The sequence below is a fragment of the Crocodylus siamensis genome, chromosome 9, assembly GCF_052110815.1.
Source record: "Crocodylus siamensis isolate JL-2025a chromosome 9, ASM5211081v1, whole genome shotgun sequence".
In the NCBI taxonomy this organism is placed as follows: Eukaryota; Metazoa; Chordata; order Crocodylia; family Crocodylidae; genus Crocodylus; species Crocodylus siamensis.
This window is the reverse complement of record NC_143403.1, coordinates 42,005,112-42,031,685: the sequence shown is the minus strand read 5'-3', so window position 1 is coordinate 42,031,685 and position 26,574 is coordinate 42,005,112. Positions and strand designations below refer to the sequence as shown.

General features: G+C 51.8%; 1 protein-coding gene across 3 annotated transcripts; it reads right to left on the bottom strand.

The window, feature by feature from the left end:
• Positions 1 to 914: 914 nt before the first annotated feature.
• Positions 915 to 15,322, bottom strand: LOC149857443 (fibulin-7-like). Of its 3 annotated transcripts, none has more exons than XM_090063427.1 (9): positions 15,151 to 15,322; positions 14,126 to 14,251; positions 12,594 to 12,750; positions 9,120 to 9,290; positions 8,276 to 8,401; positions 7,534 to 7,656; positions 6,603 to 6,740; positions 5,347 to 5,485; positions 915 to 1,922 (listed from the first exon to the last, which is right to left on the bottom strand). In XM_090063427.1, exons 2-9 carry the CDS (start codon positions 14,195 to 14,197, stop codon positions 1,562 to 1,564), a joined length of 1,287 nt encoding a protein of 428 aa, XP_089919553.1. In that variant the 5' UTR covers positions 14,198 to 14,251; positions 15,151 to 15,322; the 3' UTR covers positions 915 to 1,561. The 3 variants fall into 3 exon arrangements, with proteins under 3 accessions (XP_089919553.1, XP_089919554.1, XP_089919555.1); XM_090063428.1 differs by having other exon boundaries at positions 14,126 to 14,248; XM_090063429.1 differs by lacking the exon at positions 8,276 to 8,401.
• Positions 15,323 to 26,574: the final 11,252 nt, after the last annotated feature.

The window sequence follows — 26,574 nt, the reverse complement described above, 5'->3', positions numbered from 1 at the left end:
ATCTGAAGGCACTCCAGAGTGCGATGGCACCTTGGTTGAGAATCATAGCTTAGTCTCTTCAGCCATCCCTTCCAGGCCAGACTCAACCAGAGCAGCTGGTAAAGTTGGAAAATTGTGATTGATGATATTGTGCATCTGGTGGGTCCAGGCTTGCCAATCACACCAGATTCTCTGTTGCTGAGCAAATACCAGGGCAGGAAAGGATTCCCCTTTGCAAGGGATCCTGAGACTGCAGAAGCTGCTTCAATGGAGGAGATGCAAACACACATGCTTGTGACACAAAACCCATTCTCTCTGTCTGTCTATCTCACTCATACACACTCACAGTCAGCTCTCCTGTTATTTTCCTTCTGCTGCAGGTTCTGCAGGCAAGAAATATTTGCCTGATTGACAGGGAGAGGAAAGTCTGGGCATTTCTGGCATGCCACCTCGAGGACACTGTGTTCCTATCAGTCGTAATGTCTGAGGGAGTTTGGCAGGCAGGATTCTTTAGGATAGTCTCAGCCAGATCTCCTCAAGCACTTTAAGGATCTCAAGGCACTTAGCAAAGCAGGTCAGACTCATGATTGCCACTAGGAAATCAAGGTGCAGGGACGGGAACCCCAAATTGGTACCAAAGCCTGGCTTAGAATTGCTTTGCCTGGTCCACTGAGTTACCTGGGAGGGGCTGGGCTGGTGTTAATGAGAACTCCCTGGCACAGGGAAATGGCCCATTACAGTGTGCTGAGCCTAGCAGCACCCTAGGCTGTCAGTCAACGGGTAGAGAGGAAGCACTCCTGGGCAGTCCCCACCGCTGAAATGTGTTACCTCAGATGGATGCTCTCTTCCTCCCTTCCAGTCTGGTAGGAAGTAGCTCTGGTTCCTGGCCAGGGGCTGGGAAGAAATTACTAGAATGGGCTTCTTGAAGACACGCTCATTTTATTACTTGTTTCTATGGATACAAAGCAAAAACCATGCTCCATATGCATCCTGCTGTCGCTGTCCCTGTACCCTCCATGTGCTCCTGCTGGGTAGGTGCTTTTTTACCTAAATGCTGTGTGTGTGCGTGTGTGTGTGCGTGTGCGTGTGTGTGTGTGTGTGTAAGTAAGTGCAGGCGAATACCTGGAGCATTGGTATGTAAGGGCAGCTCCTGTCTGAAATGTGATGACCCTGCAGGTTCAGATGTCAGCAGCAGGTTTACCTCTGGGCCAGTATGGTTGCCCAAGTAGGGCCCTTTTTCACTTTCTTTGTCCCTGGCTGTTCCCATTTCTCTCTCAAAAACAGATGGGGCTGTTTCCGTCAGCCCCCATGAACTGTTCCACAAAGCAATTACATGTAAACATTACCACTAGACATGAGCAGGAAGTTAGCAAGCTTTAGAGTGAGGTCTTTGGCAGGCAAAGAACCAGGATCTCCAGTGAGTTGTGTCCTACCGAGAAATGTGGTAGAAAGTTAGCATCCCCTCTACCGATGTCGGGCTGGAGCTGCCAGCTTGGGTGGATAGCAGCGAGGCCCCCATCTGTGCTCTGAGGTGGATGTCCAGTCCTCCTCCTACCCTCACTAGCTAGTCGGGCAGGAGGGCTCAGAACTCATACTGGGAGATGAAGGTCATGACCCTGAAGATGTGCTTCCCAAGAAGGACCCTCCGGGCAAACTCACTCATTTCTAGCTCCACTTCCAGGACAGCTGGCCCTGCCACTGGGCTGGTCAGGATGAGCTCACCAGTCTGCCGGTCAGACCGCTGTACGGCAAAGGTGCTGTGGCCTCTCCCACCTGTGATGGCAAATCTCAGGCTGTCGCCCACAAAGCGAGTGGTGGACATCTTGAAGAGGACCCTGGGCACAGTGCGGTTGGACTGGAGAGGCAGGTAGTGGAAGGAGATGGAGTTGGCGGCAGTGCGGCAGGCCTTGCTGTCCATGGGGCAGGGGTTCCGCTCACACTGGCTGGGAAAGGACAGCAGGGAGAGCCTGGTGAGACGGGGCATGGCAGAGGGGGCAGGTGGGCTCAGTTCTCTCTCCAGGAGAGTTTTACTTGAAAAGTACAATTATTTAGTACTTGAGCTCATTAAAGCGTTAACAGCATGAGCCAGGGCTGGACAAACCTCCCCCACAGCCTTGCTAAAGCACCCCAGTCTCAAACTAGAGCCTTCACTGTACCCCATGACATCTAGCACTGTTGGGGCCCTTCAATCCCAAGCTGCAGTCACCTGCTATTCTACCCCAGGTCTAAAATGCCCACAACTAGGTCAATGCCCACATCTCCTTGCTACCCCAGCCCCGGGCTTCTCTCACAGAATTTATGTCAGTGCTCCACAATCCTGACTTGCGATCCTCCTGTTATCCCAGCCCTGAGCTCCCCCTTTCTACCCCCATTTGCACAAATACACACATGGCTCCAGCCAGCTCTCCTGTGCTGGTCTGCTGAGCTCCCTCCTGCTCCAGTTATTGGCTGCCCTGAGCAGGGACTGTCTGTCACTTCTTAAGGACGTGAGGTTCTATAACAAAGTCACCGGCCTCCTGGGGGTCTTATGTTCAAGTCACTCAGCCAAGTCTTACAGTGCAATGAATGGACATCCAGCTACCTTTCTTTTCAGCTGAATTCTTCTCACACCCCGAGTAACCCGGCTGAGCTGAAAGCCTAAGAGACATGCTCTGAACAAAGCTGGCCTAGGAAAATCCCAACAGATTTCAAGGATGCATCTCTGCCACAACATGGTGCCTTTTAGCAGGACTCCCACTCTCCTTCACATATGCAGAACAGCACCTGAACCCAGTACCCTTGTATCTTCCCAGTGTCTGTTGTTTTGGGTGCCTCTGTTCTGTGGGTGACTAATCTGACTCATAGAGGTGCAGAGTTTCTCTCAGCTGCAGCTGCAGGCAATGGTGCTCAGAAAACCTGAAAATCATGTTCTGGGGACTGAGTTTTCCCAAGAGCTCAGAGCCAGATTTCCAGTCCTCCCAGCTTCACCAGCTCTTGTGAAAGTCCAGCTGCTTTTTTAGTTACATAAAAGGGAACTGGGCACTGGTGATAACCCAGACCTACTCTCTCAAATTAGGGACCCACAAAGCATGGAACCCAAAGGCACTGGCCATTTTAAAAATCATCCAAAGATTTCTGGCATTGTTGGCACATCCCACTCTCAGCTAGGCTAGTAGCGCGCTCCCAGCAGAACCCCATTCCTATGAGTGCCATGACTCTAGAATTACACTGATACAATGGAGAGCAGAATTTGGTCTCAAATGACAAAATATGGAGCCCAAAGAGATCCTGGAATGACGACCTGCTTTTTCCCTTCATCCCTGCTGAGAAGATGACAAGAGGGTTCACATGTAGGGACCAGAGGCAGCTTGTTGCCAGAAACTGTGATCTGTGCTCATCTCCCACTTCAGCTGCAATAGAGGAATAAACTCCATCTAGACACAAGGTCAGAACTCAGTAAGAAAGGGAAAGAGCTCCCTGATGCAGTTAAAAGAGGGCTTGTCCTGGGTCTACAGATGGAGAGAATTCATCTATCACAGAGAGGAGCTGATGTTATTCTTTCCCTTCCCTAAGCTAACCAGTGGGGTGACAGTAGCCCAATAGCACTCCTCTGGGGCAGCTTTGGTGAGTGCTAAATAATCTGGGACTACAGATAGGCCAGAGGGCTTCTCAGACTAACAGCCCATTGAGCGAATATGGTTAAAGCTCACCAGTGGGACAAAGTCCAGCTGCTTTGACTCCCCAGCTTCCCACTTACAGCTAGGCTGCCTAAGGACAGTAAAATGAAGGGCTGTTTGGTTTTGATATTGAATTTCAGCTGAAGGAGCTGCACAAACAGACTGGATGTTTAGGAAATGCCAGCACCTCGTCCTGCTTTGCAGTCTAATGTTCAGGTGGCTGCACCCCGGGGGCTCAGTGGCTTATTGACATTTGATAAAGACTCAGGAAAGCTGAGGTGAAAACACTACTGCCTGACCAGTGCTTACAGTGGGGCTTTGCTTGGCATAGCCCCATTAGCTAGATGCCCTTGCCAGAGCATGACTGAGTGTTCTCGGTGGGCTAGAAAGTGCAAACATAGAGACTCTTGTACTATGATTGATCCATTGATGGGTTACACAATGCAGCTACCAGGCCTGGTACATGACTTTACTTCAGGGGCCCTTGTCTGCCAGGCAGGCCAAAGATGGAGGCAGAATGGAAGCAGAGGGTTTATTGGCAAAGGAAAGCAGAGCCGTGGATGACTGGCTGGGCAGGGCCCACCTCTAGTAGCATCAGCGGAAGGTATGCCCCAGGACCCTCAAGCTTCTCTCTGTACTGGTTGGACTTATTCTGATACAAGCTGGCGTTGGATTTATGGCACATTATAACCTGCCTAACATCTGATTCCCCAGGTTCCTCTCAACTATTTACCAGCTGCATTGATCCTCCTTTCCCACCCCCACTCCCTCCAGCCCCGGACCTATCTCCTACCCACTGACTCTTCAGTTTACATCTTCACTGACTGCCTTTCTTGCATGCATACCAGCCTCTGGTTTCTTTACTATTCATTCCATTCAGGAAGAGCACACACACCAACTGCAGATGCTTCCTCAGCCTGACGAAGGGTATACCCAAAAGCCTTGCTAAGAAGAATTTTTCCAGCTATTTGAGTTGGTCTAATAAAAGATATCAGATTTACCCAAAGAACCTTGTCTGTCTTTGCCCTCTTGAGGACACTCTTTCCCTAAAGCTGGTGTTGAACCAATGCTGTAGCAGGACACGAGGGTTGCTGCCATACTGGGGTCAATTCAGTAGGGGATGCTTTCCCCTGCTTCAAGGCTATTTCAGTGTTACAGCAAGGCATTGAGGGATCCTGGTGCAGGACCATGGGATGGAGGCAATACGGGTGGCATAGAACCATGTGGACTTTGGGCTGGCTGGCTGTCGGTGCCTCAGGCACTTTCTGCTGCAGCCTGAGAGACTTTACATTGCTCTGTACTTTGCTACAAGTTGCTGTGGCTGAAGGTACCTGGCTGCCCTGTGTGTGAGAGCTTTGTGCAGGGAGTAGCTGGGATTCTTCTCTTTGTCCCCAGAGGTGATAAATATAGGGGGTCTGCCATGTTTAAGAGGTAAGCCAGCTGTACCAGCACCAGTACTGCTTATGTCTGCTACTTGCAGGCAGTCCAGGGTAGGAGAGATGGCTGGGAGCACCTGGCCTTTCCCAACAGGAGGCACTGTAGAGACCCCTCAGGAGAGCACTGCTGCACCTGTTCCAGGTTCTACAAGCCGGGCAGGCTGTAGGGAGTGATGCAGGGGAGCTCTGAGCCCCCCCTCAGCCTGCAACACAGAGCGTGTGAAGGCTGGGTGCTTCTGTGGGTGATCACTGGCTGCATGCAGAGAAGCACTTACAAGGCAGAGGTCTTGACGTAGCTGGTGTTGTGCCGAGGCTTGGGGCACTCAGGGCGCACACATCGGAACCCTCCAAAGACATTCACGCAGATCTCACCGCGGCTGCAGTTGTGCTGGCTGTTGGTGCATTCATCCACATCTGGCAAAGCAAACAGAACCCAGAGCCTGGACTGAGCATGGTGGGGACTTTACTGGCAGAGGAAATACCGTGACTACTAAGGCGGTTTTCCTAGTTACTGGAGGTAACTGCTTTTCTGGTATGGGGTAGTACTCTCAGAGGTAATCTATAGTTAACCTCCCATTTTCATTTCCAGTGGGAAGATCCTGGCTTTATGCCCACTTTATGGAAATGGGAGACTCCTCTGTAGCTTGCTTCTGTGGTCATATGGCTGAGGGCAAGCGAAACTCCAAGGCATCCGAACCCCAAACCTCCAGGCTTGGGCCTGCATGTAGGATGCCTGCCAAATGATTTGGAAGCTTCTGAAGCCCCAGGTGGGGGTGGAGGATGTTTGCTGGTAGTAGGGCCACTTATGGGTTGTGAATGACTTACAGATTTGGAATTGATTTGGCTTGGAACATTTTCCTTGAAAAAACAAAAACTTTACACAGCAGAGCCAGGGCCCAGTCGCACCTGTGCTCTGCCTGGAGCTGCTCCTCACGGGTATCTGGATAGTCCCTGTTGGGCCAAGCTGTTACATACAGGTCAGTTCAGTCCCTGCAGGGGAGCATGATTGGTCATTTGATCCTGCCAGACCCTGGCATATTTTGGGTCCCTGAGGGGCTGTGAGCAGGATGGCACCAGGATTAAGTGTGGTGCTAAGTCAGGGCACATGGGCACCAACGGAGGCTTCACAATGAACATGATGCTGAGCTAAGTGCTTAGGAGGAGGCCATGGCCTAGGACTGAGAGTCAGAAGGCTCCCTGGGGCTGGACCCTTGGGAATCTCGGTGTTCCCCTCGGCACCAAGTTGCAGCAGGGCAGTAGGAGGTGCTGTGCTGTGGGCAACGGTAACCATGATTCAGGAGGAAACTCTTGCCTATGTCAGGGCTGATGTCAGAGGCACCAAACCACTAGGAGCTTTGGGGGTTCCCCTTCTCAGAGTTGTCAAACCAGTTGTTGCCCCGGGTGGTCAGAGTACCTTGCACTGACATGCAACAAGGGGCCACAACAGAAGACAGTTCTGTTCTTCTGCCAAATCCCAAACACTCCTGGTGGGTGACAGATTCCCTACAAACACACAGAGGAGGTTTCTTACCATTGCAGGTATTCAAGTCTGTGTTGAGCAGGTAGCCCTGGGGGCAGATGCAGCGGTAGGAGCCTGGCAGGTTGACACAGTCATGAACACAGATACGGGTCTGCCACCTGGACTGGAACAACTGGCACTCATCAACATCTGGAAGCAAAGCAGAAATGCTGACCACTAGGGCATGGAGATGGCTAGAAGTGATGGCAGCTCATGGCACAATGACCACTTTCAATAGGACAGCTCCCAGCTCAGGCATTCATTAGCCTGGCCTGCGTAGTGTCAAAAATGTCCCTCTGCCTTTGCCCCACAGCCAGGTCCCCTGGCATATCCCAGTGCCACACAATAGGCTCCCTTCCGGCATTCTCTCACAATGACTATGCTCCTCCTGGCTCTGACAAACCAACTCCTTTGGGCACCCATGAGTGCTGATCCCACTTCCTGTGCAGGTAAGGTGAGCCCCAGGGCCCCACTGGTGCTGGGGATCCTGCTCTCTGGATCGAGGCAGGGATTGGGTGGGCATTTCCCCCTGGTTACCCTCCTGTCTTCAGTGTCTCTCATTGTTTCATTGGGCTCAGGCTCCTCCTTTCTCCACACAAACTGGACATTCCCTATTCTGACCACCCCAACCTTTGCCCCACCGCTGATATTTTTTGCAGGGAAAACAGTCCTCATGACTCAGCAGGGGCCTGCCACCACTGGAGCTGCTCACCTTGGTGGCCCCAGAGCAATGGTGCCTCCCTCAGCACAAGGGACACCAGCTTTCAGAGTCACACAGATCACATGGACGCAAAAAGCCTGCAGCAGTATTCATGGGCCTCAGTAGGGAGTGGACCTGCAAGGAGGCCACAGAGCGAGGAGGCCTTGCAGGCCAGGGTTGATGAGGGAGAGGGTCTTGTAAGAGAGGTGGGTGCTCAGGCAGCTACAGGGGAAGCCTCTTTACCTTGGCACACGTCACCAGCCTTCATCTGGAAGCCTGTGTCACAGCTGCACTGGCGGGAGCCCAGCATGTTGTCAGCACAGCGGGGCTGCCGGCTGAAGGAGGAGTTGCTGAGCGTCACCCAGTCTGCGGCAGCAGGAGAAAGATGGTGGTGAGTTTGCCTGGCTGACGTCATGCTAGAGGGTTGGGGCATAGGCTGAACTGGACTCTGCAGCCCATGCCCAGGTCAGGGGAGGAGTTCAGAGGTGCAGAGTCCCAGCATGAGCCACAACACATGCCTTGCCAAACACACTGATTGTCCCAGGCATGGTTGTCAGAGACAAATGGCCTCCTGCCTCCTGCTCTGGTACCTTAGTGAGGGCCAAGGGCAGAAACCTTCTGCCCTGCTCTCCCCAGGGTGGACCAAGATGTCTGTCCCTAACATGATGCCACCACTTAGGAGGATGGGAAGACAGCTTCAGTGAAAGCTAGGTTGGGGTCAAGGTTATGGGAGAGTATGGCTGGAGCAGCAATGGGTCAGGATGGCAATGTGGGAGCAGAGCTAGATGAAGAGCTAAGCCTGACATGGCAAGGGGTGGCAAAGATCTTGGCTGGGATTGACAGAGCTTGGGAAGAAGCCTTGGGCCCTGTCAACTTCACCTCTCCCAGGATGTCGCCTTGGTTATCCAGCAACGCAACACTATGGGAATATCCAGGCCTGTGCTGCCCTGTCAGGAACTGTCTGGGATGACTGCTGAAGACTTACAGGAATACACTGGGCTCTGGCAGTTGCTGCCTGACCAGCCGCTGGGGCACAGGCAGGTGTAGCGCTCAATGCCATCTACACAGGTCCCGCCATTGGCACAGGGGTTGCTAGCACAGTCATTGATACCTGATGGGGAGAGAGAGACTTTCTACAGACAGTCAACAATTTTGAGTCTGGGGGAAATGTTAACATACAGAAAAAGAGGTGACAGGGGCAACGTGTTTTTTTAGTGCCCTCTTTGATGCCTCCCCTTCTGATCCAGTCTATAAACACCTGATGTGCTATTACCGTGATGTCTGATCAGCACTGCAGATACCTCTCCCCTCCTATTCAGTCTCTCCAAATACTGGTCCCTGTAAACATCTGGATCTGAACCCCTCCCCCAAGCTGGCTCTGAGCTGTGTGCCACCCTGCAGGGGAGCCATGGGTCTGGGCGCAGGCCTTTGGCAGGGTTGGTGAGAATTTGTGGCAGGGTGAAGGCTCAGGTCTCATTTGAGACGGAATCTGCTTTGGAGTGATGCCTTGCAGTCAGTGTGAGGTGAAGCTGGTTTAGAAGGAAGTCTTGGCACCCAAGATGGCATGGGATCTGCTTTGAGTTGAAGGCTCAGGGATGCTGTGAGGTGGCAAAGCCCTGTGCCCAGGCCAGGGTGAAATCCATTTTGGGGTGAAGGTTCAGGGTTGATGGGAAGTTTGAACAAAGGGCATCAGTTCCCAGCCCCTGGACCTGCCTGTCCCCTGTGACAACTCCCACCAGGGAGCCCAGCCCAGTCTGCCCCACTCCCATCTCAGGTCTGCCCAGACATGAAGCCCTGAGTGGCTCCTGCTTCATGGGCCAGCACTTCACTTTTGCAGAAGGGCTGCTGCCCACTCCAGGTCCGGTTGTCCAGGCAGGTGCGCGTCTCCGAGCCCACCAGGTGAAAGCCAGCATCGCACAGGAAGTGCACCTCATGCCCCACCAGGGCTTTCCTGCCCAGCTTCCTGCCATTCATGGGCACTGCCAGGTGAGGGCAGCTGTCTGATGAGACACAGAAAGGGGGTAGGTTAGAAAAGACCCAGGCCCTGCTCACCTTGGGCATCACTGCCTGAGCCCCCACCCCCGTCTCTGAATGGGGAGCAGCAGAGCCATAGGGGGACCCAACGCATGACTGGGCGGTGAATATCAAGGGCTATAGGCTGTACAGCAGGGACAGGACAGGGAGGAAAGGCGGGGGTGTGGCACTCTACATTAAGGAGGAATACACATCCTCATCAGGTAGCACAGAGTCAGAGGAGGTCTGACTGCTCACGTAGGTTCCTAGCCCAAATACAGGACCTCCATCTAACCCAGAAGGTGCCCAGCCCCACCAGGGGAGACGCCTTGTTGGACCTGGTGCTGGCCACAGGTGACTACCTGGTGAGGGGGCTGTGGGTGCTCGACCACCTGGGCGACAGCGATCATTGCCTGCTGGAATTCACCATCCAGTGCAGGGTGGCAAAGGCATGCAGTAAGGCAGCGGCCCTAGATTTCAGGAGGGCAGACTTCAATGAGCTAAGGAGAATAGTCGGGGAGGCACTGAGGTCCTGGAGGGGAGGGGAGCCAGGTGTCCAAGAAGAACGGTCACTCCTTAAGGAGACGATCCTCCAAGCCCAAAGGGAGGTAATCCCAACATGGATCAAAGGGAGCAGGTGGGCACACAAGCCCCCATGGCTCACCAAAAGCATCCGGGAATGTCTCCTAGCTAAAAGGGAGGCGCACACCCAATGGCAGGGAGGGGTCATCACCAGGGAGGACTATACTGTGGTTGCTCGGGGCTCCAGGGGGGCAGTCAAGAAGGCCAAGGCGAAGATGGGACTGGGACTAGCTTCCCTGATTAAGGACAACAAGAAGTCCTTTTTTAAATACATAGGGGCAAAAAGAAGGTACTGGGTAATGTGGGGCCCCTGCAAGACACGCTAGGAAATCTGGTCGTCACACCAGACAACAAAGCTAACCTATTTAACGATTTCTTTGCCTCCATTTTCCTGAAGAGGGATCAGATCAGCCCCCACACCGGGGCCCCCTCAGGCCCCAGGGAGGTGCACCTAGGCCAAGGGTCAGGGAGGATCTAGTCAGGGAACTTCTGGAGGGACTGGATGTATTCAGATGAAAATTGGTATGCACTTAAATATTTTATGCATTTAAGATCACTCGCATGATCAGGAGGCAGCAGGGCAGGCCCTATGAGGAGAAGCTATGGGACCTGAACCTGTTCAGCCTTCACAAGAGAAGGCTGAGGGGGGATCTAGTGGCCTGAAACAAACTAGTCAGAGGGGACCACCAGGCATTGGAGGAGTCACTGTTCCCCCGAGCACTGCTAGGAGTGACCAGGAATAACGGTCACAAGCTGGCAGAGGGTAAATTCAAATTAGACATCAGGAGGCGCTACTTTACTGTCAGGGCGGCTAGGACCTGGAACCAACTTCCAAGTGAAGTGGTGCTGGCTCCTACCCCGGGGGTCTTTAAGACCAGGCTTGACAATCACCTTGCTAGGGTCGTTTGACCCCAGTACCCTTTCTTGCCATGGCAGGGGGTCAGACTTGATGGTATGCTCAGGTCCTTTCCGACCCTACTAACTATGAAATTATCTCCTGTGGAAGTGATCTGATGCTGCCTTATTTATCCATGTGAATGAGCTGCTCTCTTCCTTGGCTCCACTGGTCCCTGGCTTTTGGTGGCTTTGTGGTAATTTCTTCTCAGGCTCTTCTGGAATAGCTGCCCCTCCTGGCATCTGAGTCCCCCTGCTTACTGTGAGGAGATCTGACCCACCCTGGGTGATACTGTGGCAGCTGGGCTAGGGACCACAGAAAACCTCCTCCCCTCCTCCCTCTGCTGCCATACAGTGCCACTCTCCCACCACTAATGCAAATACTGCAGACCCAGCAGAACCAGGATCCTTCCTAAGAACACCTGCGGCTCCTGCTCTAGAGTCCCTCCTGCCATAGCCTTGAAGCTTGCCCTAGCTGTCAGGGCAGCACATGCAGAGGCCAGCCAAGTCAGAGGGGCAGAAGGCTCCCCAGGATCCCTTGTCAGTAGTCCTTACACCTAGACTCCAATTGCTTCTCAGCCTTTTGACTGAGATCAAGGAGAAATACTATGATCACCAGGCTGAGATCACCTTGAATGGTATTTTGTAGTTAAGGGTGGACTGCAGGCAGCCCCCCCATGACAGTCTACTATAGCCTCCCAATGGGAGGATCTTGGCTACATGCTTTACACTTATGGAGATGGGGGACTTTCCCTTAGCTTGCTCCTTTGGTCTTTTGGCTAAAGGCAGCTAAGACTCAGGAACATCTGAACTAGGCCTCCAGGCTTGGGGCATGCATGTAGGATGTCTGCCATGGATTTGAGAGTATCTGAAGCCCCAAGCTGAAAAGTCTGGGAGGGAGGATACTTGCCGGTGGTAGTGCTACACAGACTTAAATGACTGAATTCTGCTCAGGCGACAGAATTTGGAACTGATTTGGCCGATTTGGCCTGAGACAAAATTTAAACAAACAAACAAAATTGATTGAAGAGCACTTCAGGCTAGACATAAGGAAAAGCTTGTTTACAAGCCAAGTGCCAAGGGTTTGGAACAGGCTCTTCCCAGAAGTGGTACAGCCGCCCACGCTGGCGATCTTCAAAAAATGGCTTGATGCCCATCTTTCTGGGGTCATCTGACCCCAGCAGTATTTCCTGCCCAAGTGCAGGGGGGCTGGACCTGATAATCTCTAAGATCCCTTTCATCCCCTAACAACTATGAAACTATGAAAAAACCCAACTAGACTCCAATATCCATGCCCTGGCCTGCTATCTTAAAGCCTGACAGTCATATTGGCAGGGCAATGAAGGCCATCTCTAAGCTCCCCTGAGCTCCCTGCAGGGCAGATAATTCAGGACCTCAAGTCACTCACTGGTAACCCTGCTGGTCCTTGCAGTGACTGCATCCAATGCCACTCACTCTGAGGGAGGACTCTACACAATTCTCTGCTGGCACAGCACTCTGGGAGTCAGGTGAGCATTGCACAGTGACAGTCCCAGGTGGTGTTTGTTGCCAGTAACAGCGGGGCACCAGCATAGCATAGCTGGCTACTGGTTACCGACCCAGGTGGCACTTGTAGCTGGTAGTTGTCAGTTCTGCATGGCACTTGTGGTTGGTAGAGACTAGACTAGGCTGGCACTGGGTGCCAGTAGTCACCGGTTTCCTGTGACACCAGTGACTGGTAGTGACTGGTTCCACAGGGTGCCAGTGGCTGGTTTTTACAGGTCCCAAGTGGTGCCAATGACTGGGAGGCACATGTGCTGCCTGATGGGTGTTACCGTTGCGTTTGGTGGCTTGTTTGTGAACGCTGTTCTGCAGGACAGTGAGTTGCTTCTTGAGGTTTCTCATCCCCTGCAGTTGGGCAGCCTCCTGGGTAGACAGCAGCTTCTGCATCTGCCGAATGGTGCTCAGCACTTGGCGCTTACTCAGACAGCCCTGGGAGAAAGCCCATGTATCCGGAAAGGGGCAGTTTTCAGCAGAGTCTGTAGAAGTCCCCCAGGTGACAGTGCTTCCTGTTGTGACCTGGGAGGTACTCTCTCCCCCCAGCCCCCTACACGCACCCTATGGAAATCCCTGCTAATTGGATCAGGTTTCCTTAGAAGCCCAAAAGGGACAGATTCTGGCTAGATGTGCTCCACTGGCACAAGTAGCTAAATATGGCACACAGCTGGCTCCTAGAGGCTGTGAGGAGAGCATATGTATGCATAACTGTTGTGAAGTATTGTGGGGTCTGTGACATAGTGTGGTATTGGAGTAGGGTGTGGGAATGTGTGTGGTGAGGGGTGGGAGAAGAGTGCAGGGTTTGTGGTATGGGGCAGACCTCTCATGTGGTGTCCAGAGAAAGTGAAGATGTGCCTGTGATGTGGTGCTCTGTGAGGCAGGGCATGTTTGTGATGTGATGTGTGGTGATGGCATGTATGTGTGTTTGTTATGGGGTATGGAGGGGATTGTGATGTGGTATGATATTGGGCCAGGGTGTGGCAATACATGTGGCCCACGTAGGTGTGTCAGGGATGTGTGTGGTGTGAGGTGTCCAGAAAGGGAGCGAGGGAGTGTGCTTATGCTGTGATGTGTGCTGAGGCGGAGTTCATGCTGTTCAGGGCAGGGGATGTGTGATGTGGAGCACAAGGAAGGAGAGCAAAGAGGTGTCTGTGTAGGAAGGTTTGTGCGGTGTGCAGGCCAGCTAAGCACAAGGGCCCCTCAGGCTAGTGTGGATAAAGCATACCCATTTCTGTAGCCAATGGCATACAAAGGTGGGATGTGGCTAACATTGCAAGTGCCTAATATCGCATGTGCCTAACTTTGACCCCCACAACCCTGATGAGTAGATTTCTGTTCACAGCTCGCTCAATGGGTGCTGCCCCTGGGTACAACTCCAGTCAAGCTTGAGCTGTAGCAGGACGAACTGACCATTCAGCCACCACACAGCACAAAGATGAGGTGCAGGTCAGGGGAGGGTGGGCAGTGTCTGTGTGTGTTGTGTGGAGTGGGGAGTGTGCAGTGTGTGGGCAGCATGAAGGGGAAGTGTGAGGTGGTGCAGGGAAGGCATTAGCACCTGGGTAGTGAGGGGAGTGTGACTGTGTGTGTGCAATAAAGGAAGGGAAGGGTCTGTATAACAGTGCAATGAAGGGGGGAGTGTGTGCACATTTGTGCCTGTAATGAGGAGTCTGCATAGTGCAGGGGGTGTTTTTGTGTTCAGGTGTGGGGGGATGTGTGTGGGCTTTGGCTCCTCCCCCTGTGACTGGACTTTGTGCCACAGCCCCTGGTATTCCCTTCTAGTGGGCCCTGCAGGTTCCCTCAGCCTCTTTACCTGGGCACTGCTGAGGGGCAGCTGCAGGAAGCACAGGGCTGCCAAGGCCGGCACCGTGAGGAACAGCATCATGCAGGAGCTGGATCCAGAAGCTGACTCCCTCTACTGCTGCCTCCCCTGTGGCTGCTACAGGAGGGAGACAGTAACTTGCTGGTGGGGACTGGCTCCAGCAGCCCCATCCCCTTGGCTCTATCTGCACCTGCGTGTGTGTGGGCAAGACACGTCATGGGGGCAAGAGAGGGCAAGACAGGTCCTGGGCTTTCCCTCCCAATATTTTCCTGTGCTTTGTATTCTCACCTGTGAGTAGCGAGTAGCAGATAGTATGTTATTCACCTTCTCTGCAGCCATGGCAGCTTACAGGGGCCTCATCACCTACCTACCAGAGGAGCTTCACACAGGCACTATGGGGATGCTAAGAAACTGCAGAACTCCCCACATTTTGGAATAAAAGTTGGCACAACATTTTCCACCCCCTAAGAGGGCTGTCCTGGACCCCACTCACCCTTTTCTTCCCCGTCCCTCACCATGACACTGCCCTGGTAAACAAGGCTCAGTTTTTCTGTGCCTAGACAAAGATGAAGCTTTGGGGGGATGCCTTTCCCCACCTGCCTTGGGCAGACCGAGGGTGGGCTGGGCTACTCTCCCAGGATACAGAGGCTGCTCTGCATCTCCAAGGCTGGTGTTGAAGGACAGCTCAGCCCTGCTCATTTCAGAGGTGTCCTCATCTTAGGGCCTGCGTCAAAACAAGCCCATCCTTAGAAGGGCCTTACGTTGGGGAGATTCTTTTTCCTCCCATCCCACCCTCTGTCCAGGGGAATTTGATTGCATTTCCCCTCCTAGTCCCAGAAAGGCAAGAGGTTGAATCTTCTTCCCCTGGGCAGGGGCCAAACAAAGAGACCTGCCAAAGATCTGCCCTCAGAGCAGCCCTGGGCAATGCTGCTCCCCTCCCTTCCCTTGTTGCTGGAGAATGGGAGGGAGGGGGAGAGGATCCCGGCACTGAGAACAAAAAAGAAAGGCACACAGACCTAGACGGCTCCTGTGGAGTCTCCTCAGGTCCTGCTCAGCTCCTGCAGCCTCTGGGAGGTCTGGGATGAGAGGAATAACCACCCCGTAGCCGAGCTCCCAGGGGCCTCTCCCTGGTGCGTGAAGGGGGGAGAGGCAGTCAGTTTGTTGGTAAGATGCAGACTCCTCGCTGCTGGCGTCCCTTCCCTTCCTGCCTCCCGCCCTCCCCACCGCTTGCTGGGATTTATCCTCTCCGAATGTGTGTGTGTTTGTTGGTTTTTCCCCTGGCTAAGGCGGAGGGAGGGCAGCGAGCGGTAGGAAACTTTTCCCTTGGCACCAGCACCAGCCTCTCCTCTCCCTCTCTCCCTCTAGATCAGAAGGTTACAGGCCTTTCATCTGTTGAATCCCTTGCAAATGCTGCTCCCACAACCAGAGAGCAGCTTCCCCCTGAGGGACAGTGTCCTGTGATGGCCCATGAAGTGACAGGGGGGAGATGGTGTTACCCCATGGCAGAAGCAGGGGATGCCCCCTCCCCTCTCCTCCACCCCTGTTTTCATTAGCAGTTCCTGTGTCATCTTTGTTCTCTAGTTCACCCTCTTACTACATAGCCACTCTACCCCTGGAGCCTGTTGCTGTCTCACTGGACCAAGCTGCTGCATCCCTGCAGCACATGGGAGTCTGTGGCATGATCCTAATCAGGGCCTGATCCAAAGCCCCTTCTAACCCACTCCCAGACTCATGAACGACACGTGGGCCCAGCAGCTGGGGGCACCGCGGTGGCAGGAGTGCAGCAGCGGTAAATGGGCAAGCTCCTGCAGACGTGTCCAGCAGTGTTGGGGCCGGGGGGTGGGGAGTGCTGACCAGGATTCGGCAACCACCCACAGATGCTGCCGGCAGTGTCCATGATAGCCAGGGGGATTGCGGACTGCCTGTAGACAAGCAGACAACTGAGGTGGTGAGTGTTGACCGTCCACAGGCACTGCCAACACTGTCAGCGGTGCCTTTGTATAGGGTGTGCACCACTACACTCAGGGGGTGCATGTGCACCCATGTGCACCCCCTATGTATCGCCCCTGCCCAGGCTGTCACTGACTTCATCCACCTTTGGAGCAGGCCAGAGGCCACAGCTTCTTCAAGGCATTTGTCTGTACTATGCCATGAAAATGTGTTTAATCACATCTAAGCACTACCAGGGTAAACTGGTGCCTGCCACAGGCTGGCAGTCTCTGGGAAGATTGTTGGAGGTCTGTGGAAAAAAGAACAGGTAGCCCAAAAGTTAATTTATACAAATGTTGTTACAAATGCACTGAGAAAGGACAGAAATAGGGGAAAAAACAATAAATACTTCAGTAAATGAAATAGGATGAAATAACTTGGAAGTGACTGAGGCATCAAGCTCCAGTTTAAGTCTGTTCAGCAAAGGAGATAAAGAGAAGTTTGAACAAGAAGGCCCAGATTTCAAAGTGCTCAGAACCCATAATCCAGGCCAGATTTTGAAATGGTCTCAGCTTCCTTTTAGGCATCTAAATAAATGCTCATTTGTCAGAAGTGCCTACAATCCCCATTGTGATGGTTATGTTTAGCTTTTCAGAAGAGTTGTCCCCACCTACCCATACCAAGCCTCTCATTTTGTATTCCTCAATATATAAAAGCACTCCTGGGCAGTATCAGTGCTGGTTAGAGCCTCGGATGACAGGGGATGGTACAGGTAGGGCTTTTGATTCAGTGCTTCACAGGATTTTATTCTTATTTAATTAGGGTTAACTGGGCTGTGAGTGGCATGGGCTGGAAACTAATTGATGGACCATAACATTTTTCTCTAAGCAAAAGTTATGGAAGGAGACTAAGCACTGGGCTGCTGGGATGTCTCTAGGGAGAAACCACAGGGAAATGTTGTCTTATTTAAAGATGTTATAAATGGTCTGGAGGAGGATGAATGAAATTCATGAGAGAGATTGGAAACCCCAGCAGGGCAAAAGGATAAGATTCAACTTAAAAATGCACATCAACATATTCAAGGGAAGGAAAATAAGCAAGAACACCTGTTCGGGGCGGGGGGCGGTATGTGTGGCATGGAGATTCCTGAGAAACAACAAGGAGATTCAGAAGCAGGAGAGTTTGCAGTGAGACCTGATAGCAAAAAGGCCAAGTGTACTTCTGGGTGGGACATAGAATAAATAAGTCTTCTGTCTATGGCTTTGGAGTGACCACATCTAGAACATCTAAACAGCTGGTGTTGGATCCGCATTGCCCAAAATATACTGATAAATTAGAGGGAGTTCAGAGATGAGCAGTAAAAATGCTTAGGGTGTGGAGGGGCTGCCTGATGTGGGGAGCTCAGAAGAGCTGCAGTTTGCCAAGAAATGAATGAGGGGGCACTAATGTTGGTCTATAAATATTTCAAGGGTGTAAACAGGGAGAGTTACTCTAAAAAGGGCTTGCATAGATCAAAGCAATTTAGGCTTAATGGCAGGGACAACACCCTCCCAGGGAACTCTATGGCTAGGGACAGACATTCAAAAAACCTGAGCCTGAATAGATTCAGTTGTTGCAGGTTAGTCTAACCTCCAAAGCTAGGACTGATTTGGAGGTGGATGGACATTCCCTTTTCATTCCAGAAACATAGGCACATGCCTGCAGTAGCTCAGGCTAGAAGCTGGGAGGCGCTAGATCAGCCCTCCTGTCCTTTTCACAGTGCTGAGTTGGGTGGGGGGGGGCATGTTCAGGCCCTGGCAAGATGCTCTGATTAGGGAGGGGTCCCCCCAGCAGCCCAGCAGGGAGTTGATAACACAGTGTTTATCACCCCTAACTCAGTGTTTATCAGCCCATTATGAAAACAAGAGCTTCTCTCATTAGTTTAAGCTCTTCTTAAACAACTTTTTTCCAAGGGAGAAATGGAGGGACAGAGAAACGTTACTAACTACCTGTTGATTAGTTCTCAAAAGCCCTAAGCCAACACTGTCCTGTCTGCCTTTTTCCTGTCTCCCACAGCACAGACCATAACCAGCATGCGGTATGCTAGCTAATGCTAAGAGGTGTCTATGTAAGGCAGAGGAGAGAGGAGAATCCCTGCTTCAGCAGGGAGTGGTGAAGGGAAGTGGGGGAGCAGGAGGAGACCAGGCAGATGCCCTGTACATGCAGTCTCTGCTGGAGCTGGAGCTGCAGCCAGGGAGCAGAGGGGAGGGGCCACCCCAGCTGTCTGGAGCAGAGAGCCTTGCCAAGTACAGAGAGCATGCCAGGATGCTGGGGGAATGTTTTAATTTAAATCAGGAAGGGGTCTGGGACAGCCATTGCATAAACTGGTTGAGCCAAATCAGTTAAGTTTGACTTTTATTAGTAGATGTTTTTACTACATTCAACCAGATTTATCTCAAACTGGTTTTCAGCCATTTTCAAACTGGTTTATGTGCACTGAACATCTGTTATGTTCCAGGTTTAAACCAGTTTCTGATCACTTAAACCAGTCTGTGTGTAATGTCTGTCCCTAGCCTATGGAATATCCTCCCAAGGGCAGGGACAAAACTCCATCACTGAGAGATGTGGAAAGCTGGATGAATTTACAGCTGGTTTAGAGAGAACCCTGTTAAATGCACAATAAAGGATGGTCCTGCTAGCCAGGGAGCTGGGCTAAGTGACATCTAAGAAACTCTCTGTCTCTAGATGCTTTGCTTTGGGTGCTTCATAGGGACCATGTTGTGAACACCTTACTCCCTTTGGTGAGTTGTGCCTTACCTGGGTGACCTTGTGCACCTCAGTGGAATGACTTGGGTAAGGAATTGCTCACAAATATGAAAAAGGGCCCCGGAAGACAAAATGCCTGATTTTTGGCCCAGAACTTGTGGCCTCATTGCCTTGTGATGGCTTTCAAATACTTCTAGGCTACCTTTTTATGTCAGATTATGATGAAGTAGCAGAAACATAGAAATTGCTACACTAGGTCATACCAGTAGCCTCTCCGTGGGCTCATACCAATGGCCCATCCATTAGATCACAGCAGTGGCCTTTGTGTAAGATGACACCAATGCCCCTACCACTTACTGTCTTGAGTGGCCTTTCTACTAGATCCTGTCATTATCTTCTCCCCTCCAGCATTCTCCTCCTGTGAGGCATCCCATCCTCACAATGCCAAAACATGTTGTGGTGGGGGGAAGTTTCACTTGACATCATACCTTTGCTTATCCTGGAACACCAGTGGTCTAGCTATAGAAAAAAACCCCAAAACAATGAATGCAAAAAGAAACTCTGGGCCAGTTCAATCCTCAGGTGAGGTTGTGCTGGAACTGCATAGTCAGGGTCTGCTGCTCCCAAATGCATTTAGAAGGAAAATCAAACACAAGAGTTTTAGCAGTGAGGATACTTAGCCCCTGAAATTAACTCCCAAAGGAAGCAACAAATTCTCCCATCTTTTGATGTCTTCAGATAATGACCAGCTGCCTTTCTCAGAGATGAACGGTAGCCAAGCACAAGTCACTAGGTTCTATGCAGACATTTGAGGGTTTTACAGAAGTCCAGGCTAGATGATCTAATTGTCTCATCTGATCTTAAACACCAAGAGTGACTCAACCAACCTGAGCTGTCTGGAACAAGACCCAGTTGGTCTGGAGGTCACACTGCCTTCCAGGAGTATAAATACAGTGTATATGTACTGAAGTGTGCTAAATAGCCCATTAAATGTGGCTGTGGGAGCCTGAAACATGCCCTGGGAAAGTCCCTGGCACTGGGGGCTTTGTCTTTGCAGAAGACTGCATTGCAGTCATGCCAGAAGGGGAAAAAATCTCCTGAGCCTTTCATGTGTGTGCCTGTGTTTACCACTGCAGCAAGTTGCCCATGGAGATGACTTCCGGGAGTGCCAACCTGCTCCTGAGGGAGGAATGTGTCTGGATGCCATTACTCCTACCTTCTTCTTGGCCCAGCTAGGCCAGGCTGAGCTGGGAGTTCCCTCTGCCTGGCTGCAGGGCAGGTGTTGAGCTGGGCTGCTTTGGAAGCATCTCCATGCCAAGTTCAGTGGCAATCTTCAGCTGGCCAGAAAGAAACTCAAACTCTGACCTGCTCTCCAAGCTCAGCCTGGCTCTGTAAGTGCTCCCCCAGTTCCCGCTGGAACTCACTTCCCTCCCTTCATGTCAGAATCAGGCAGGTTTTCACCCACAGAACTGCGACTAGATTCCCCTCTTACAGAATGATACCAACAGACTTTCATTTGCTGGGAAAGGAGAGACAATGAGGATTAGAGACAACGGAGATAATGAGGGGAAGTCCTGCTCCGGCTGTGGTAGATGAACAGTAGCTATGGGAGAAGCTGCAACACATACTCATTATGCATGGCAGTATCATCATGGGGTGTAGGGACATGGGGCTGGCAGGGACTTCCTGGGTGGCTGCCTTTCCTTATCACATGGGATCCTGGCCACTCATACCCTCAGAAAGGGGCAGTGCCTGTGGCATGGGCCATCTCTCTAAGCCCTTTATGTAATGTAACTAGAGTAGGGTGAGAGGCCTTCACCCAGCCCTGGATCCCAACTTAAAGGGGTACTCCCCAGGAGTCTTTGCCATGGCAGGTGCAGCTCAGAAGGCAGGGTAGATATGCATCTTCAGAGACTAACTAAGAGAGAAACAGAGAGCACTTGATGAAGTGAACTTAGGTTCAGGAAAATGTGTGCTTTCTCTGTGTCTCTTATTTAGTTAGTTTATAACGGTGCAGCCCTGCCATAGGAACTGGGCAGGTGCAGCTAGGTAGGTGGAGCCCCATGCCCAGCAATGTATCGGGGGTGTGGAATGACGCCATGGGAGGCACAGGCCTGCCCCAGGGGTGGGGGTGCAAATGGGGCACCAAGAGGAGCTCCCTGACTAGTCTGCACCACTGCTTGTCCCACAGTAGGAGCAGCCCAACCTTGTGCTGCTACAGCTGCAGCAGTAGAAACTGCCACACAAGTAAGGACAGCCTCAGCAGGACTCCTCTTCCCTCTCCCTTCCCTCTCACCCAGTGGTCAGATTAATTCTACTGCTCGCCCCTACCCCATGCGCTGAAAGAGCTGGCTATGCCTCTCTGTCTCACCCTATTCAACATGGACACCCTGCTAAAGCTGTGGCAACACCGACTTAAACTTGAGGTTTCATATAGTATTAGAAAAGTCTGCATTTACTAGTTCAGGTGTTGGTGAAAATGCCTGCAGGCAGGTTTCTTACTGGGCAGCTCTCATGGTGGGGAGGGAAGAGTAGGAGTCACCTTCAGTGGGAATGGCATCTTGGTCCCCAGGAGATGCTGTGCAGGGTTCTCAGCGTGTTTTGGGGGGTCCTTGCCAGCCACTGGCATTTTAATTCACAAAGCACAAAGCAGGTCAGCCAAGGGTTAGCTATCTATGCAGCTATGTTTCCCAGCCACAAAGTCCCCCTTCACTGTGTTGGGACACCAAAGATTCCTGCACCACTGTAGCTGGTGACCTCTAAATCACTCCAACTTTCTAGGCAGACAGGAAGTCCCAAACCTACTTTACACAGCAGTGGCACAAGGGAGTGACTGCCCATGCCCTGGAATTAACACCTGCAGACAGGCTTTGGTACCCTTAACCACGATGGAGTCAGGACCAGCATCCCAGCAATCCTTGGAGGGGCTTCAGTACAGACTGTGAAAGATCTGGGACACTTTGAACATTCCTGGTGTGTCCCAGGTGTTGATCAAGCATGAACCTGTTTAGCTGCACTCCTGTGATGAAGTCTAATGGAAGGGTAGGTTTGTCAAGAGACTGGAATCAGCCAAACTCCTCTTCACCATGTTCCTTTTCCATGCTCGCATATGCTATTCATTAAAAAACCCATGTCAGCTCTGAGTTAAAAGGCACCTAGACAGCATGGATGGGAAATAAGGGAGCATCTGCTACGTGTGGGCATTCACCAAAGGCCTTCTGGGAGACTGTGACCCTCTTAAGCCAGGCTGGGGGATCCTAGCACACCAAAGCAGAGGGGATTGTTAGAGGGGGTTTCCAGCTGTACCATTCCCTGCCCAGGGTTATTGGAGAAAACATTCTGCCTTCATGTCAATGCCAGAGGCTCTGGAAAAGAGCACAGGATGAGAGGCCTTCAGCCAGAGTGTTTTTGCCAACCGTCCTCAGGGCACTGGACACTATGTCTATTCAACAGGAAATAACCGCTCCATTCACGTGGGATGTTCAGCCTGTCCTTGCATGTCAGCTCCCTAGAGCTGCCTGTAGTATAAGCAAGAGAAGGACGCCCTCTGCAGACAGTATAGCAGTTAATACATATTGGACTTACACAAATGCTGCTTTCAGGTTTCTGTTCATAGGATTTGGTTTCTACTGCTTAACCCTCCTAGCAATGATCAAGACCCCCGTGCTGTGCAGTGGGCCTGACCTCAGTTGCACTGCAGCCCTCTGCTGTGCTGCAGAGTTCAAAAGCTCATGCAGCAGCTTCAAAATTATGAAGAAAGAGAGAAATTGTCTGAGTTGAGTTTGCAAATGAAGGTCCTTCAGCCACTTCACCTGCTAGTGGAGTCAGCTGATTACATAGTGTGCCATAGGTGTCACAATTGGCACCATAGATGGATAGAGGATTGAGGTAGAGCTGTTAAGAGTGTCTGCATGTCAGCTAGTGTCCTTAGGTTCCTCTCATGCTGCCTCAGGAGTGAGGCACCAAATAGATCACTAGGTCATTTTCAAAAGAACGTCTTTTTAACCATGAAAGCTAGAAACATAGAACCATGTCCTCAGCAGGTATAAATCAGCCTAGCTTTGACTTCAATGGGGTTGTGCCAGTTTTCACTGGCTGAGGAGCTGCCCTATAGCTTCTTTTAAATGAGCCTTCAGATTCTGGAACATAATTCTCAGTTGTGTATTCCTTGCCAAGCCCTGGGACTGTGTAAGCCATGGGGCATGTAGCAGGACTGAGCCCCAGGGAGAGCTGTGACATCCTCTGGTGGCTTCATGATACCCGCCCTGCTCCAGCTCTCTAGGCACCCTCCATTTTGCCCTCTTGCCTGCCATGCCTCGCTGGCTTAGCCTACTGCAGTATCCCCATAAAGTAACAGGAGCCTCTGGCTCCTTGCTACTGGGCACAAAAGTAAAATGTGTATGGTCCCTGTAGGCATTCCCTTTACCCATGTCTGCTGCTTGGAGCTGCAGCATAGCAAAGGAAAGGAGCTGCTAATAAAAGCAGCAAGAAGGGTGTGTAAAAAGCTTGTGTTTTCTCTTGGGTTTTAGAACCCAGGGCTAGGCCTCAGGATGCCTGTGTTCAGTTCCTGGCTGTGGCATGGGCTGGACTGCAGGGCCTCTGGAAATTCACTGCTTTCTCTGTGCCTGAGTTTCTCCATCTGAAAAAATGGGGAGATATGTTTTGTACTCATCACCTGAAAGGTTCTGCAATTCTGTGGGTGCAGGGTACCAGGCAACGCTGCTATGAACTATGAATCCTTCCCTTCCATTCCAGTCCAGCTCTGGTGGAGTTCAGGCCCTTAGTTTTGCCTGGATTAACTGTGGGTGCAGGGTACCAGGCAACGCTGCTATGAATCTATGAATCCTTCCCTTCCATTCCAGTCCAGCTCTGGTGGAGTTCAGGCCCTTAGTTTTGCCTGGATTAACCAGTCTGCAGATGATCCCAGCGTGGCCTGCACCTCAGAGGAAGACGTGCAACAGTGAGGGAGGGATGGTGGGGAGAACAGGGCTGTAAATGCAGCATCCCAAGGGATGAGTAGCCCTCCTGGTATGGGCAGGGCTTGGCTATACAGAATATGAAGGGGTTTGGTTTTGAGACTACTAGACGCAAAAAGACCCTGTGATATTCTCTGGCCAACAAAACACAGCTTGTGATTCCTGCTCACCCCACAGAGCCTCCCTAACTTCTGGATCAAGCAGTGGAGGAAGGACTACTCAGCACATTACAAGTTGGCCAAGGATGAAAACTGCATTTATGGCCTCTCCTTCTGCCTGGGAATTTGGGAGCAGACATGAGTCTAGGATACAGCCCAAAGTCACAGACATCTCAGAACCTTGTATATTGAATAATATACTGTAACTTTAGCCCTATGGAGCAGCTAGGGTGAGAGTCCTGGTCTTCTAATTATAATGATTAGACAGCATTCCTTGGGCAGTGTAGCCTCCTGGCAATGGGATCAGGTGAACCTAAAGTATCTAATGGGTTAAAAATGGGCTGAGGGAGAAGCTGGGTCTAAGGATGCTGTTATGCCTATCCTACAACCACAACCATGGCATGGGATTCCCAGTTTTGCAGTGCTGTGGCGGTCTTTCTGCTTCTCCCAGGATCTGGCTCAGTTGATACAGTTGATACTTGGCTGATACTGATTCCCTCAAGCCAGAGTTGCATCAGCCTTGCACTGTGGGGTTGTGCAGGGGAAGTTTTCTCCACTGTAGCTAGTGCTGTTGTTTCTTAGCCTTAAAGCTGCTATTTTGCTGCTCCTCCCTACTGTCCTGGAGGCAGGAAAACTTCTACAGCGATTGTGCTATTATTTAAGCCTCCCCCCCACCCCCACGGAGTTGATTCATTTCAAGTAGATGATGCTTGTCATCAGCTTGGAATCCTCCAGCTCCCTCGTCTGCCCTGCCTGCACCGCACCGAGCTGACCTTCCAGATGGGCAACTCATCCCTTGGGATGCTGCATTTACAGCCCTGTTCTCCCCACCATCCCTCCCTCACTGTTGCACGTCTTCCTCAGGTAACTGCATCTCTGTGTGCTGTTAGAGTCTTGGCCTACCTTGTGAGGGTTTATTTGCTTTCTCAGCCCCTTCCCTTCCCCCCCCCCCCGCATTCACTGGAGGGACCTTCAAGGCATTTCTGCTTCTCACCTTCCCTGTGTCAGTCCCCAGCCCAACTGCAACCTCTATGCAGTACTATCTTATATTGTCCACTTCTCCTCCAGCTTGTCTCCCCACAGACCTGTCCAGCTCAAAGAGGCAGTGGGGATGGAGAAAAGTACTGGGAGCCTTCAGGCTTCAGCTAATTAGTCAAGGTCAGGTTCAATATCTGAGATGCTTCCCAGTGCTGGGTCACCGATGGCCCAGTGTCCTGCTGCCAGCAGGTGAGTACTGAGGGGTCCAGCACTTTTCACAGACCACCCTTTTTAGTAAGGGCGAAGCGGGCCCTTTTTGATTCAGATTCGGATTTGGCCCTAATCAGGGACAGTGATTCGATTCGTCGATTTGGATCACTGTCCCTGGTTTGATTTGCCCAGATCTGAATCTGAAGATTCAATGCTGATTTGGAGAATCAGCGATTCAGACATAGATACAGCTTTAAAAGTTTTTTCTACTTATCTTGAGGTAGCAGGTGCGGCTCATGATCACTGTGATGCTGGGGCGCATGTAGCATCCCACAGGAGTGTGGGGGTGGGGAGGGGGGCTCTCCATGTGCTCAGCGGTGAACCTGGAAGTGGATTGGAAGTATTTCTGGTCCACTTCTGGGTCTGCTGGAGAATGCACTGCCCTCCCCTTCCCCCCTACTCCCCCCATGCCTCTCCGGCTCAGGGATTGGCTGCAGGGGGATCCTGGGTGTCCCCCCCAGACCGAGCTGGGGGGGAGGTGCAGAGGGGCCCCTCAGCACACTCCCCAGTGGACCTGGAAGTTGACCAGAAGTGCTTGTGGTCCACTTCCAGGTCTGCTGCTGAGCATGCTGGTGAGCCCACCATGCTTCTGTGGGACACTTCATGCGCCCCAGCATCGCAGCACTCACGAGCCCCTGCTACCTAGAGGTATGTAGAAAAAAGCATATAGAGCTGTCTCTTATGTCTGAATCTCTGAATTTTTCTGAATCTCTCTGAATTGATTTGGAGGGTTCCCATTCGATTCAGAGAGATTAAAGGGTCCTCTGATTTGATTCAGATTCGGAGATCTGGCCACCAAATTGGGCTGAATCTCTGCCGAATCAAATCAGGGACTGAAGCTTTGCACAGCCCTACTTTTTAGCCATAGTACCTAAGGACAGAAGAGCCTTCCTGTCATGAAGGCACAGCCGTGGGCGCCAAGAGCCCCTGGTTCTTTTACACCCATCTCTGCCAGGGCTTCATATACCAGGGCTCAAGCTCCTTTATTTTTGCACCCAGCTGCTGCTGGCTGCTTTTGAAAATGGGCCCAATCCTGCATTTCTGTTGGGGTGAATAAGAAGTAATTAAAGAACCTTAGGGGAGGGCTGCACCAGACCTGGGGTCAGGGTCTGACCCATTATCTTCCTATCTTGACTTCCACATCAGGTTGCCGCCCCCTGTGGTGGCTGTGAGACTATATTCATTAACTCTTGGGAGATCAGCTGAGCCCACTAGTGACAAAGAAACAGTTACTTCTCATTTTGAGAGCAACAGTGCTGAGGTGTTGTGCATGGGGTACTGGGCAAAGCAGTAGGAGTCCTGCCTCTGCCAGGGGTGGGCAAGTCATCTCCCACTCTGGGGTTTTGTTCTTCTGGCCCCTCCTTCCCCCCCCAGCAGCAGTCTT

What these genes read in the sequence shown, in the direction of transcription:
- LOC149857443 (XM_090063427.1), bottom strand. Translation starts at nt 14,197, where the DNA reads ATGATGCTGTTCCTCACGGTGCCGGCCTTGGCAGCCCTGTGCTTCCTG. An exon ending in ACAAGCCACCAAACGCAACG is followed by an intron (nt 9,291 to 12,593) that starts GTAACACCCATC and finishes GTGTCTCATCAG; the next exon opens with ACAGCTGCCCTCACCTGGCA. An exon ending in TACGTCAAGACCTCTGCCTT is followed by an intron (nt 1,923 to 5,346) that starts GTAAGTGCTTCT and finishes GTCCTTTCCCAG; the next exon opens with CCAGTGTGAGCGGAACCCCT.